We start from the raw sequence: 15,254 nt of genomic DNA, 5'->3' as shown, positions 1-15,254 counted from the left end.
CTTCCCATTAACTTCCATTTTCATTTATACAACCCTGAAAACTTTAGACCTAATGCTTATGTTATGACATGACTACTCGTTTTTGTCATAATAATATCAGCTGCACAATTTCCAAAAATAATTTACTTTTCCCATCATTATCCCTTACAAGAAGAGATAAAGTTGTAAGCAAAATCCTAAATCCTCTCTGAATACCCCCCTTAAAACTCACATCTCAGATAAGACATATAACAAAGCACAACTTGAGAACGACTTAGCAAGATATTTTCAGTCTATGACACATTCTGGTCCTGTTCTTGATCTTATTGCCTTGTGTGTCTTTCAGATTATACAGTATGTACTCCTGTATAAGTATCAAATAACAAAATCAAGAACCAAGTGTTTTTTGAGGAGAGAAATGAAGCTGTTAATGATCTTGCCTAAAAGTCAGACTCATACCCTTCAGTTAGGATGTATACAGGAAGATTTTGTGGACTTTTTTGATTCTAGGTTTGAAAATGGAGATAGGACAATAAATTTTCAGTTACGAAAAACTCTATGGTCTGTGTTTGTAATTCTGAATGAAAACATTGGTAATTTTTGGCCTTAGAATTTATTAATTTTTTACATGAGAAAAACCCCAAACCTTTAACTGCTGTCTGTCTCTCAGGTTCTCTGTTACAGATGGGAAAATAGCAAGATCAGACTAAGAGACTTCAGGATATCATACACCAAACTTTTTTGTGGACTGTTAGATTTGTAACTGGACATGTCTTTTAACTAAGCAGACCACCTTTCATGAACTATTACGAAATAAAATCATAGAAATCAGGCTAGAGGGATGGAACAGATTTTCTCCTGCAAATGTACAAATGTATTTCAATAGCTACATAAGTCTGTATTTATGTGAGATGATAAAACAACTGCCACTCTTTATCTTGCCCATACTGAATATTTAACATAAATATGCCTATCCAGTTGTTCTGTGAAAACTACTTTAAAAAGAGTTGAATAAGAGGCATCCTAGAGACCTAATTACATATAAGCATTGCAGTTAATTAAGATACATATGGTTCATCTGTTGAACAGTCAATTTGCAAAATTAATTATAGCTTTGTTCATTGCATTCTGCACTGATGAATACTAATATTTAAATTGCATATCTGTATAATTCAAAATTTAAAAATATTAAAAACATTAATTTTCATAGCTCTCTTTGATGTATATATTTTTATGTCCACTTTACATTCCCCATCAAAGATCAGAGACACGGGATGGTTCCCCAAAGACAAATATTCAAGTACCAAACCAAGATTAAAATTTTAAATTTTATAGCACCCAATTTAATGGGTGCACTTTTAAGCCACATTGCTCTTCTGAAAAAAGGGATGAATTAATTGGTAACTACAACCAAATAGTGCCATTGCAAAACAAGAAATGCTTCATATAAGTAAATGTACACAGAAATGAATAGAAAACCAAAGAAAGATACTGTCATCAAGAACATAACATTGCTGAAAAATCATTTCTAAGGCCCAATCTGTCCATATAACACTGAGGTTTTCTCTTTGACTCTTTTGGAAGAAAAAGGATATCTGTATAATAAAGATAATTGTCAAAATTAAGCATGGTTGACATCATAAAATGTAATAAGTTTGCATGCATGCTGAATGTGTTTAAAAAACACATTACGAAGCACAAACACATGGGTTTAAGTCAGGCACAGTCCAATCATGATAAAGCTATTTGCCTAACCTTTATAGAACTTACTCTGATAGGAAGTACGGATCCGTTTCGTTAAATCTGGATAAAAGTTAGACAGGCCACGCATGCAAAAGTTGTCTTTGGAACATGCCAGTACACCAGCATCAGCAGCAGGCAGAGGAAAGAGAGAAAAAACAGTCTAAAGTGAAAGGAAGTGATATCATAACCAGCATCTAGAACAGCCATGGTGAAAAAATTTCAGCAGATGCTTACCTTCCAATTGGGAGATATAACAAGAAAAATAATCAAAAAAGTAAGGGATGTGGGATGGATGGTGAGAAAGCAGCTGAGGCTTTTTTTAGATGCATAGTTTCTATGAGTAATCTAGAAGTGTGTATTCCTTCTTAGCGGTCACTTATCCCCAGGGGGGTCCTTTCTAGCAGCACTGCATATCTGGAATGATGCTTTAAAGGATTGGCCCAGACTGTCCCTGACAGAGAAATCCTACATGATACAGTGCTAATAACTGCTTTTTCTACATGCACAACCCTTCACCTTTTGTACAGGTTTCTGCAGATGTCGCTTGTGGTGAGCTACTCAAATTACTTTGGGAGCTGCTGTGAGGCTGGTTGAAACCAGACAGAGAAGCTGAAGGTAGCTTGAAGCTGCTTGTCTCTTCTCTCCTCAGCTGTGCCAAATTTAAATATTTAACACTTGGCACAGATGAGAACTAAGCTTTGCTATGATTAAATGCATAAAAAGTGAGATAAATGGTCTTTCAGGAACAGAAGTAGGCCTGAAGACTTACATTTCATTTTCTAAATTTTACTTGCTGTTTGGAGTGCAAACATATTCCCAATTTAAAAAAAGATTTCCCATGACTCTGTGGAGAAATACTAATTGATGATTTAGTGCAGGGTCTGCTGGTGAAAATACTGATGTCATAAACCCACTCTAATCTGTTGCTTTCATAATTTTATGGTTTGATTTAAAACTCCACATTTTCAAAGAGATTTTTAAATCTAATTCTAAAACTTCACAGCTATGTAAAACACATTTCCTAATTGTGTCTGACTCTAGCATATTACTATGGAGTATGTCTAGTGAAAAGACTTGAAACATAGATTATTTTTTGACTTTTTCTCATACAAGAAGTAAATTTTTTAATAACCAACAACGTATGGCAAAATTTAGATGTATTGAAGTACTAATATTTCTAACACACAATGCATAATAACAGTTATGACTTATAAATGTGATCCTCTTAGCATCAAATTTTAAAATGGGGCACAGCTGGATGTTGTAGGTTTATGCCAAGAACTTCAGTTCACTAACAAAGTGCTTAATTTGAGCTACTTGTACTACCTATATAACACATCTCCCTGGTGTTATACTTCTCTAAATAAAACTGACTATTCAAATGAATAGTACCTGGCAGAAGATACATTTAAGTTTAAATTGAAGTCTTACTTGTTGGTATGAACTTACTGAAGACAGAAAGAAAACAGCATACAGAATATACTTCAAGTGACTGCCAGAGAAAAAATTTATTGCTCTGCTCATTATGATTTTGTACAGACTCAGCTAAGAGAATTACTTGCTGACCTCCATCCCAAGAGAAAAAACTTCATAAAACATTTTGTTTCTGAGAAAGTGCCCGTACCTAAAGCATGTCAGGTTTCTTTTGTCAAGTTATAGAAACTCCATTGGCTGGCAAATTGTCATGCATTTCAAAAGCACTGTAAAAAGCCACAGGCAAAAAAAACCAAGGAACACATCAGGCTCATAACCACAGTGATTTATTTCCTACCTGCAGCAAACTGCCTGCTTTTGCGAGGTGAACGGGGTTGACGCTGGTATGGATCACTCGATCCGTACAGGTCAAGGGTTCCCATGCTCAGCAGCACCGTCTTCTGCATAAAGTCCACGACAGCCAAACCATTGCAGTTCCCAAATGCCACTCTGAGAAAAGAAATGTTCCTCAAAGGTATCAGTAATGTGTAATTAAGTTATTCAAACAATAATTATCTATTATTATGAATTCTGCACAAACTTCTCAAAGCTTATATTTTATGTTTTTTTTACAGATTTGTAATCCTGAATTTGTAAAAATGATTCCTGAAACACAGTAACTGACTTTCCAGAAAACAGATTTACAACTATTACTAACTTTCTGTGCCAAACACATTGCAGTAATGTCTGAATGTTGCTTCACTAAACAGTATAATTCTAGTAATAATGACATAAATTAAGCCTGCAAATCTGGACATAGACCTTAAAAAGTGGTTATGCATTTGTATAAAATACAAATATCAATTAGGATATAAATACAAATACATGCAGAAATATTTATTTTTAGCTAAATATAAATGACAAATGAAATACATTAAGCTGTATTATGGAGATACCCAAATCTGAAAGTAAAATTTTCTTTCGACTCTGTCAGCTTAGCTACAGCACAGATTCCTGTTAAAACAGTCTCTACCCCTCTGAAATGCTTTTACAAATGGTATTTTGATAGTGGTTTGATTCATGGGCAAGATCTCTCTTGTTTTGTATCAGACTGCAATTTTAAATCCCAGATAGAAAGGACTGCAAGTACAGCCACAAGGAAACTCAAAAACTCAAAACATGCTCAATCATACTAAGAATAATTTCTTATTAAGTTCTGTCATTTTATGTAAAAAGTGATGAAGGTGGTCAGTTCAAAGGCCTGCAAAATATTCAAGCACTTAATTCACACTAAAAGTGAGACAGGCACTCACCTCCACCTGACTCTTCTTAATATAGCTCCAAATATCTGATAGGAATTTGTGTGTGGAAAAACAATAAGGCAAGAGAAAAGTAATGAGATGGAGGAAAGGGAAGCAGGGTAGCTAGAACATTTTCCTCTCTTCTACCTTTTCTTACACTGCTTCCATTACAAAAAAGAGAGCTCCATATAGCAAATAGAAAAGTAATATGCAAAATAAAATGTTTTTCCCTTAATTGCCAAACTAGCAAATTAAGGCATCATCTATAATAGTGGCTCAAATTCTACTCTTTGTTACTGCACCACATTTACTCTCCTTGTCTTAACACTGACTTTAGTACAGCATCTACAGAAATACTGTGAATGTACTCTGATTTTTCCACATTGACTTTTTTCCCTATTAAAGTGGTGTCCCTTGGGGGTCCATGTGGAGACCAGTACAGTTTAATGCCTTCATCAGTGACAAAGACAGTAGGATTTGCAAATTTCAGCAAATTTGCAGACAACCAAGCTGAGATGGGCCTGAGGGACAAATGCCATCCAAAAAGACCTGGAAAAGCTTGAGAAACGGGCTCATGAATGGGGTTAATGGTTTTAAACTAAAAGAGAGTTGATTTAGATTAGGTATAAGGAAGAAGTTTTTTACAATGAGGGTGGTGAAACACTGGAACAGGTTTCCCAGAGAGGTGGTGGATGCCTCATCCTTGGAAACATTCAAGGTCACATTGGACGAGGATCTGAGCAACCTGATCTAGGTGAAGATGTCCCTGCTCACTGTAGAGCATTGGTCTAGATGACCTTTAAAGGTCCCTTCCAACCCCAACAGTTCTGTGTTCCTAAGTCCCTGCATTCTAGGTAGAAAAGAAAAATGAAGGAATAAAAATTAGAAGTGTCAATCTCATCTGTTAATACTTTAGGGGAAAAAAGAATAGCCATTTGCATTTTGAAAATTATTAACCTGAGATCTACTAATTTTGGAAAACATGACTCACAAGAAGAGCTAGTGATCATTCACACTCTGGTTAGCAATTTAACAAAACAAATCATCACTTCCTGGTCCATTTTTTCCCCCTGAACTTCTCTAAATTCACACACAAGCATGGATATAGTATTTCTTATAACTAAAAAAATTACCAGAAAAAAATCAGAAATTGCTCATTAATACTATAACCATTCTGAGGAAGAGTAAGAAAATCTAGACAGACATTACTATTAACAAGGCTTAGGATAAATTACTAACATCCAAGTCTTTATGAAATCAAATACAAAATGAATTTCTCAGTTTTGAGCAATGAATAGAATTAGTTGCTAGGCAATGTTCTATTCTGTGGATATCTTTCACAGAAAAGTCACAAAATCCTCATCAGACATTTCTTGACAATTAAAATGCAGATTAGCTGAAAATTGTTACCACATGAGCCTGTAATAAATCTTTAGAGACTGCTTTCAGTCCAACAGAATCTACTTAAAAACAAATTTATTTTTTGCATTTAACCTTGTTCTTCAAGGTTAACCTAGTTCTTCAGCTGTAATTGAAGTATTTTGCAAAATTTTCTTTTCTACTTTTGTAAGATGAAGAAGTTTCTGATGATTCAGTTCAAAATAAACAAAATAGGTGTTAGTACTTTTAGTTTGTAGCTTGGTACTGTTAAAAGTAAACCAAATACATTAAAAAAATTTCAGAGTGCCTGAAGTCTTTCATCCTTGATGGGTTTAAAGTTTTTTTAATACCTCACTTTAATGCTGTTTCATGGCTGCAGTAACACAACAGTTACAGAAATCATAGTAATTAAAAGAATACTGAAAGTAGACTCTCCAGAACACACTAACCATTCTATGCTTTCCTCCTAGTTAAACCTATTAGGAAAAATTAACAGAGTAGTTAAACCCTACAGGAAAAAAAAATAAGGAAAAAGATGACTCAAATAACCCTACAACTAAGATGGCAAAAATTATGTATTCTCAGGCTTCATGGTGAAGTGGCATAGGTTTTCCACATGGTGAGGCTAAATAACAGGTGAAAATTAAAGTAGTAAACAAAAATTCTGATGAAAAGAAGGATTGTACCTTGTCACAGGTCCAAGGAAAAAGTTAAGAGAGACAACAGAAAGGGAGAAGGAAGAGAGTCTGCAGAGGAAAATGTGAAGAAAAAGACATTCTTGGGTAGCTTTTGTAGGAAAATTAAATTTAGGATATTGATTAGGCTCTTTCACTGATACACACATTTATTTCTGAAACACTCATATACGTAGCACATGGTGTTTTAAAGGAGGTTGTCCTGTAAACTTTTACTGATCCTAGCAAAGGAAACAATTTAAAGCATTTGACTGAATCAAATCAGTGGTTTAGGAAACCACTGTGAGTGCTTGGGAGAACTACAACCTGTCACCGTAGTTTACAAGTGAGAGAACAGTGTGACTATGCAGATGTTACCCTGAGGTCTGAGACCTGCAAGGGAGCAAATTAGGCAAAACCTAACAACTTGCTCAAGGGACAAATGCATCTAGGTATGGTAAAGAAAAAGAGATTTCTAGAGCTCATGAACAGGAAACGGTCTAGGAATTCAGGCCAAAGACTTGAAAAAACAGCCCCCAAAAGACAATATTTTCTCACAAATGTAAAAACTCTTCATTAAACTGCCAAAGCCTTTGAAGAGAGTCCAGTGACTTACTGAAAATCAGTAGCAGTCAGGACCTAACACCCATTACAGCCTGAAGTTCTAACGGAGTAACACCTTCTACAGGAAAAACCTGTATTTAATGTATCTGAGTGACTCTCAGTAAGAGAAAACATTAAAAAAATCCCAAATACATTGAACTCGAGGAAAAAAAGTACACAGTCTGATTTGCATTGCCATACAGAAGTTAGCATTTGAATGTTCCTTATTCAATTTTCAATTCCAAGTCACTGGTTCTTGTGCAAACAGACCTTAGCACGGACATGAAAATGCTGTTCTCAGAAGAAAATTTCCAACTAAGATATGATGTCATGATAAATGGTGTTTAACAGTTAATCACATCACCATTTTCTGTGAAATGCATTTTACCTTGGTGAACCTTTCAAATAACTTCAAAAATTACAGATTTGAAAGGCAATTAGATTTTATTTGAAAGGATGGACAGAATAATGTGAAAAGATTCAGACTTTTAAATAGGAGTAGTAAAAACATTGGCAGGAATGGTAGTTTAACATCTCATATCACAATCTTTATGCAAGTTCAAATAATTTTCCGCAAGAATCTCAGTTACAGCATCTTTTGAGTATTTTACTTTGACTGTAATAAAACAATAAACAAATACAAACTTAAATTTGAGTTACTTACAGTCCATAAGCAGAGTTTGCAGCAAGACTGGTAATCTGTTGTGGAGGCTCACCATCCACCCACACCAACTGAATAACAAGATCTGCTTGGTATCCAGGAGGCATTCGCACAGGTCGAGTCTTAACACTAAGAAGAAGAGGTACAAAATAAGAACAAACAAACAAACAAACACGCACTGGGCCATGAATAACAACTGCTTCTCATCATCATGAATAATCAACCAGAATGGAATACCTAAAATACTTCCCTCTGAAACTTTGAAGAAGGACATTTCTGTATTTTCAGAACTTTTTTGTTCTGAAGAAAAGCACAACAGAAAAATGTAAGGAGGCAAGAGAAGGGGAGAAGATATACCTTTCTGTAATGGTCCTCACCATAGCACATTCAAAACTTGACAATTATATTTGGCCATTTAGTGCAAACAAGTTCAGTTTTATTTTTAGGAGCATAATCACCTAACATGTGAATGAATGCTTCCTACATAAAAATCTGATAAAATTATTAACACCTGTTCCTATAGTGTTATGGTAAGTCCAGTGACTTGTAAAGCAGGTTGTGAAGGTGTATGTATTAAGGTATTAAGGGGAAGTGTAAGAGCTGAACACCTCTGTATGACTACTTTATGTGTGTTTTTGACTGGTAGAATTTAATGTGGTGATACACTGAAAGAAGATATTATGCAATAATAGCAATACTTTGAGGAATTCAAGTTAGTCATTAATACATTCACACCGTACGTAGTAATTTATAAATAAACCCCATTAGTCAGTGTATTTTTACTGTAGCTGTAAATGGTGAGATTGCTTATATTGCACCCCTTTTCACACAGCCATAATAGGGCAGTCTATCACAAATAATCCTCTATCCTTGTGAAAAATAGTACTCCAAAGAAGACTAAGAAAACAGGAGAGGAGGGAGAGTAGCTAATTAATATAGACTTAGACAACACATTCTGAAGAACTGCACTTTTTGGCACATAATATTTTTTTTCTGCTTTAATTGCTTCTCTATCCTATGTACTGGATCTTGGAGAAGAGATCTTTGATGACACTGACAATGCAGACTACCTCCAGAATGTGACTGATATGACTCACCAAGCTTTCCAAGCAGCCCTGGCCCAAACACCTGAAAAAATTATGCATCAGATTGGAAATAAACCTAACTGATTTCTATTCGGAAGAAAATAATTAGGCACATCTTTCAAGAAAGGATATTCAAACTTCTCACTGTACAACCAGGGCTATCAGGTTCTTTGTAGCTACCCTCGTGGCATCTGTTGGGATGGAGACCTTAGTGGCAAATAGGGCTACTGGCAATCTTGGAAAATTGAAGATAGATGCAGAAAACTGAAGTAAAATGAAGTAAAGCATAATTACTGAATGACACCAGGGCAGAAGTTCTCAGCAAGATAACTCCAGTAGCACAAAGGGCAATGTGCAAACCAAATAGTGCTCTAATTCTGACAGAAGTTATGAAAAACAGGGAACGGTGTGCTACTCACGGTTTCATGGTTTGATTAAGAGTATGGACATACCTTATGACACAGAGATAAAATCACCAGCGTAGTGTTAGCAGTAGGAGCCCTTGCAGATGCTTTTTGGAAAATTTCTTAAAGCATAAGGGCTATTTTCTTAATAAGGCCATCATATCTCTGTTGTGTGTTAACCTCATCTGACTGCCACACATCCACCCAGACGCTCTCTCACTCCCCTTCCTCAACAGGACAGGGGAAGAAAATAAGATGAAAAAGCTCATGAGTTGATATAGGACAGGGAGATCACTCACCAGTTACCATCAGAGGCAATGCAAACTCAATCTGGGGAAAATTAATTTATTGCCAATTAAAAATCGAGTAGGAGTGTGAAAAATTCTTTGAAATGACAAAATTAAAATAATCCTGTTCCCTCCTTTTTCTTCAGGCTCAGTTTCACTCCTGACTCCTCTACCTCTTTCCCCACTGCAAGCAGCACAGCAGGGGAGGGGAATGGTGTTTGTGGTCAGCTCGTAACACTCCATATCTGCCGTTTCTACCTCATGCTTTTCCCCTGTTCCAATGTGGGGTGCAGTCCTTCAAGAACAGACTGCTTCAGCATGGGCCCCTCAAGGGCCACACTTTGTGTCACAAAACCTGCTCCTGAGTGGGCTCCTCCATTGGTTGTGGCTCCTGCCAGGAGCCTTTTTCAACGTGGGGTCTCCATGGTCTTCAGGGGAACAACCTGCACCGCTATGGTGCCCTCTATGGAATACAGGGGAATCTCTGCTCTGATGCCTAGAGCAACTCCTCCTGCTCCTCCTTCTCTCAGTTTAGTATCAGCAGGACTGCTTCTCATGCTTTTTTCTTGTTCCTCTCTTGCATAGGTGCTGTCCATCATTTTTTGTCCTTTCTTAAATTTTTTCCAAAGGGTCCACCTTCTTGGCTGAGGGGTTCAGCTGTGCCCTGCAGTGGCTCTGTTGGAATTGACTGGAACTGGCTGTGACCAGCACAGGGCAGCCACAGCTGCTCCTCACAGAGGCTGCCCTGCAACCCTCTCAGCCAGCACCTGGGTACCTGCACATTCATACCCTCTTTCGAATTGTTTAACCATTTCAGTGATACAGTTTATGCCGTACTGTGAATATTTCTATTGTAGAGGATCCACAAACCTTGCCAAAACTTTCTCTTCTTTATTACTTAACAAGAAAGTCATTCCTCTTATATCTTTCTAAATGCATTTCCTTAACAGTGGCTTGGCACACTATTCTATTTCTTTTGCCTGTTGTACTGTTCAGACCATAGATATCAATTTGCCTGGAGCAGTGATCAGCCACTTGGCTTGGATCTTGTTGCAGGAAAGATGCAACAGGACAGTTCAGCAAGTGCTCAACTCACTACAGTTGTCAATAGCTTTGTATTGTTGTTTTCTATTAACAGCAAACCTCTCCCCAAAGTTTTGCACTTTCTTACCTGTTCTGCTAGCACTAAAACTTTGCCCTTTTCTTTGTTCATACAATACATATCCATGAGCCTTTCTGAAGTGATGCTATCTTTAACCCTGGATAAACCCTGGATGTACCCTGGGTAAACCCTGGATTACCCAGGACTATTCCTGGTGAGAACAAAGGGATGAACATCTGTGAACTCAAGCTGCTAAGGGAGAGGGGTCTTTTGAGACCAGGAAAAGCTGAAACTATAAGTAAGAGTTGTATGCAATAAAGATGTACTATTTTCAAACAAACTTCACAGCAATCAGAAGCTGAATATTTTATACAAACAGTCCTTTAGAGCATCTTTGTGATGGAGCCCTTCAACTTCTAATGTCTGTGAAGAAGCCTTTAAGAGGCATACCAGTGGTGGTCTTTCCATCTTACACCCCATTTTCAGTTTTCAGCTCCTGCCCTTAAAAATGTTACAAAAATTATAAAACAGGTAAATGAGATCCAAGAACTAAGACTTAGTCTAATGCCCTTTCAGCTGAGTTTCATATTTTCTAGTGGATAACTGAAGATGTGGGGGAATACAAGAGTCAAACACGCTGCTATGGTGAGCTACTGTCAAAGAAATGCATTCATGCTTTCCTTCTAAAAAAATTACCATGAGACTCACAATGGCTGCAGAATTGAATCTGATCTTCTAAAGCATGTTTTTAATGTGGTACTACTTTTCCAATTGTTTTTAACAATAGGCTGAAAAAATTAGAGAACTTGAAGTACCTCCTAAGTTTTCTTTCAGATTGTTGTTACTTGAGGAAAAAAAGCAAACACCCTTCTCTCTATATTTTTCACTGGAAATTTGAGGATCTAATTTGGTAAGATGAATGTTATTTCACAGAGATTTTCTCTAAGCATAGAATAAGCTGTAGGTGGTTAAAGACCATAATTCTGGAGTAAAATAATTTCAAGTGTCATGGTTAAGTTTGTCATTCCCACATTCCTGTGACATCTTTCTCTTTAAGGATCTTTGAGCTATTTCCCTAGCCATCTTGCTTGAACAGTAATGCTGATATTTAGTTTTATTTCACCTTGATTTGGATTGCTTATTTTTGTATATACTATAAGCCTAAAAGTACTGCAGGAGTATGTGCAGAAGGAATATAGATATTTCCTTGACATGTTCTTGTTATGCCACTCTGAATCTGATTGTTGCAAAGTTTTGGTTTTCAGTTTTCTTCACAAGATATTTCCATTTCCTTATGACTTTGGAGTTACTTGAAGCTACTATCAAAACCCTTGATTGACCTAATTTTGGGATGATCCTAGAAGTCTGGGAACAAAGACTGACATTCTGGATATAGTTTTTTGATAACTATTTTTATCAAAAGTATTTATCTGCATAAATGCAAATCCACTGGTTTCTTAGGTTATTACAGCTGCATATTTCACTGTAAAATCTTCTGAAAGAAGCAAGAGCAATATTTATTCCACACTGCTGCCTGCCTCCCTCAGTAACATTTACTTTTGATTTCAGAAAAGTGCCAATTTTTCATTACTTCAGTCCCTTCAATCACTTTCTTCCTAGTATCTATTCACAGACACAAACACTTTCAGCCGTTCTGATTTCTGACTAGAAGATTGAGAAGCAGATATGAAAATAAATATAATGGAACCAAGATTAAAAGTTAGTCTGTATATAAAATTTTATATGTATTATCAACATAGTTCAAGTTGTGCACTCACTCTCCATGTCCAGGTGGTTGTAGGTTTATGTTATTACCACTTTATCTTAGATTCTGTACTGCTGCCCACCTGACTGACCTGCATATAAAGTCAACAACATCACCCAAGTTTTCACCAATTTTTCTGTTTCCAGCACTACTTTCATTTTATCATCATAATTCTGCTTAGATCGTAAGTTTCTTGACAGACAATACCTGTGCACCTGGTTAGAGTTTGCTTGAAAAGTATGTGTATTTATATGCCTTTCCCTATTGAAAAATATAAAAGCATAGGTAAGTACACTTTCATCAAAATGTAGGAGGGAGTATGCCAGCAGTTCGCATGGTATAATTACTTTGACTTGAAAAAATCACTTCTCAGTCAAAATAAGTTTACATTTATTTAGTGTAAAATGAGACAAAAATCAGTTGGGCAGCTTAATATTAGATTATATGGAACTAAAAAAAACTTCTAAAAACTAACAAGCAGAACCTTTATGGGCTCATTACAGCTTTTCTGCCTCCAAGATTAACAATTCCTCTCCTTCCCAGACTAAATCAAATAAGAATCTCTTAAGGAAAAATCTTAGCCAGCGAAACAATTGATTGCATTCTTCCTGATTTCAGTGTCATAAATGGATTTCATATTTGGATTTTTAAAATAACTTGTCTCTGCCTCGTCTATTGATTTTCACAGTGCAAATTAATGACTAAACTGAGGTCTGAAGGTCAACTACCTGATTGAATGAGGTGGACAAATGAACAGGATGCCAAAAAATACTGTTAATTTTACAAGAAAAATATCACAATATTGAATGCTAATGCTATTTTCAGGAGCCAAGCAGCCCAAAGTAACTGCAAAGTCAGGAAATGTTCTTTTGAAATAATTGAGGCATTTAAAATATTTAATAATAATTAGACCAAAATAATAATAAATTCACTCAACTGAGAGCAATTGTTATCAGTAATCCACTATAATTGTTGGAAAATTACAGTTTATGGAGTTTTGTACAGGATTCTTGTTTTAAACTATTCAAACCCATAATTCATCTGCCTTATTAATAAGAACATATTAATCTACACCAAACAGCAACAATGGGTACTCTAACAGAAAACAATTTGCTTATTTCTAAAGATTAAACAAATTTACACTTCCACGCAGTGCAACTCTTTCATAATTGTATATTTTAAAGATTATTTCATGAGTATGAACACAGTTTCCATGCATTACACACCATAAAATGCATATATTTTTTTCATAAAGAAGGAATTTAGTGTTATACTAATTAATCAAGGAGGGAAAGATTAGCACATGTCTGTTTTACAGAAGTCTCTCTGTGAACTATAAAAAAAAGGTTTCTCAGAAATTTCTTGAAGATTTACTCCTAGATCAGACTCAAAAATTACAGTCAAGCCTTTACTGTAACAATTTATCTTCTCTATAATTACTTCTATTCTTTTAAAATCTCTTGTTGATTATTTTGTTTGTTCTATATTCTGGTTTCTTCTCATTTTATGTCACATATATACAATTAACCTCTTTTTCTTGATAGCTGGTGGATTGATTAACAGGTAGGAATGCTTTTTAGAGAGATAAACCTTTGAGCAATGGCATAGACTTACCTAAGACATGGGATACTATCCTTCATTGTTCCTTCACATCCTACAGTGTTGGTACTGCCCGAAAGGCTCTTTAAAGAAGAAAGCTGGGAGGAGGCATCTGGAAATGGAGGATTTATTTCTGGTTCAGGAGTAATGATATCTTCTACTTCGTACTGAAGTCGTACCTCTAATGACTTAAATAAATAAAAAGTTAAGTTATAATTTGATAAAGAAAGCTGATGAAAGTTCCATTACTTTCAAATAAATATCAGTAAGCCTTTTTTTAAAATACCCCACCACATTTATCATTATCATTTATAGGCAAAGAATACTGTCATTTGTTATTTACACAGCCTAGCAGCAACATCAAATAGGAGCTATGCATCTACCCTATGCTGATGGAGAAATACATAGGTATATTCTTCTACAGGTATATTCTGATGACTTTGATTCCAGCCTTTTACAGCAAGTGAAAGGCAAGAATATCAGTTTCCAGAAGTTATTATGAAAAGAGAAGTTCATCCCTCACACCTAAATAAATAATATTTCAGTATAAGAAGACATCGTTCAGAATAAGTGTAATAAAATTTTCTGCCTATTGGTTTTTTATGTTTTTCTTAAGTAAATTCATTAAAAGAATGATCATCAACTCTGCCTCCTCATTACCAGTACAACAGAGTCTCTATCAGACAGGTTTTAGCCAGGATGGAGAAGCCTGACTGCATGAATAGAACTGATAAATGAACTTTGTTTGTCCGTAGGTGGGGGTGAGGAAATCAGAGATAACAGCACAAAGAGTTCCATGTTCCTTAGAATGGACAGGAGTTTGGTGGATTCTAGAAAGCAAAGTTCAAACCAGCTACCTTTTGCTTTCTTTCTGACCTCCCTAGAAAGGGAAAAGAGACCAACCAGGCCAAACCACTCTGCAATTCTTTCCACTAATTCAGGAAACTTTAACTGAAGGGTTACTGCAAATCACAGGGGAAACTGGACAGGGAGTTAAAAATCTATGTAAGTAATAATCTCAAGGAATCACAGTAAATATTGAGTAATTCTTTCTACCTCATCAATTGTCTAAGGGGATCCCCATTTTGAAAAGAATAAAAAACAAAGTACAGCCCTCAAGGAGACAACATCTTGGGATTACTAGCCGGACAGTAATTTCCGTGCTGGTACCTTGAAATGTACAAAAACGATTGCAGATGTAGACACTGCAAACTCTTAATTTAATGATGTTTCACTGAGACATCATCTGTACCAGAAT

General features: G+C 35.9%; 1 protein-coding gene across 9 annotated transcripts in view; it reads right to left on the bottom strand.

Annotated features, from left to right (window-relative positions):
• Window positions 1-15,254, bottom strand: part of STXBP5L (syntaxin binding protein 5 like) — a 193,951-nt gene that overhangs the window by 50,948 nt on the left and 127,749 nt on the right. For 6 of the 9 annotated variants that reach the window (XM_027653282.1, XM_027653283.1, XM_027653286.1 and 3 more), the window contains exons 16-19: window positions 14,012-14,184; window positions 7,758-7,883; window positions 3,494-3,645; window positions 1,750-1,821 (exon numbers count right to left, since the gene is read on the bottom strand). In XM_027653282.1, the coding sequence (XP_027509083.1) occupies window positions 1,750-1,821; window positions 3,494-3,645; window positions 7,758-7,883; window positions 14,012-14,184 (523 nt within the window). The remainder of the gene's footprint in view (window positions 1-1,749; window positions 1,822-3,493; window positions 3,646-7,757; window positions 7,884-14,011; window positions 14,185-15,254) is intronic. The other 3 variants (XM_027653285.1, XM_027653288.1, XM_027653290.1) reach the window with 1 other exon arrangement.

This window comes from Corapipo altera, unplaced genomic scaffold (genome assembly GCF_003945725.1).
Source record: "Corapipo altera isolate COAL_440 unplaced genomic scaffold, ASM394572v1 61, whole genome shotgun sequence".
Classification (NCBI taxonomy): Eukaryota; Metazoa; Chordata; class Aves; order Passeriformes; family Pipridae; genus Corapipo; species Corapipo altera.
This window is presented reverse-complemented; position numbering and strand designations above follow the sequence as displayed.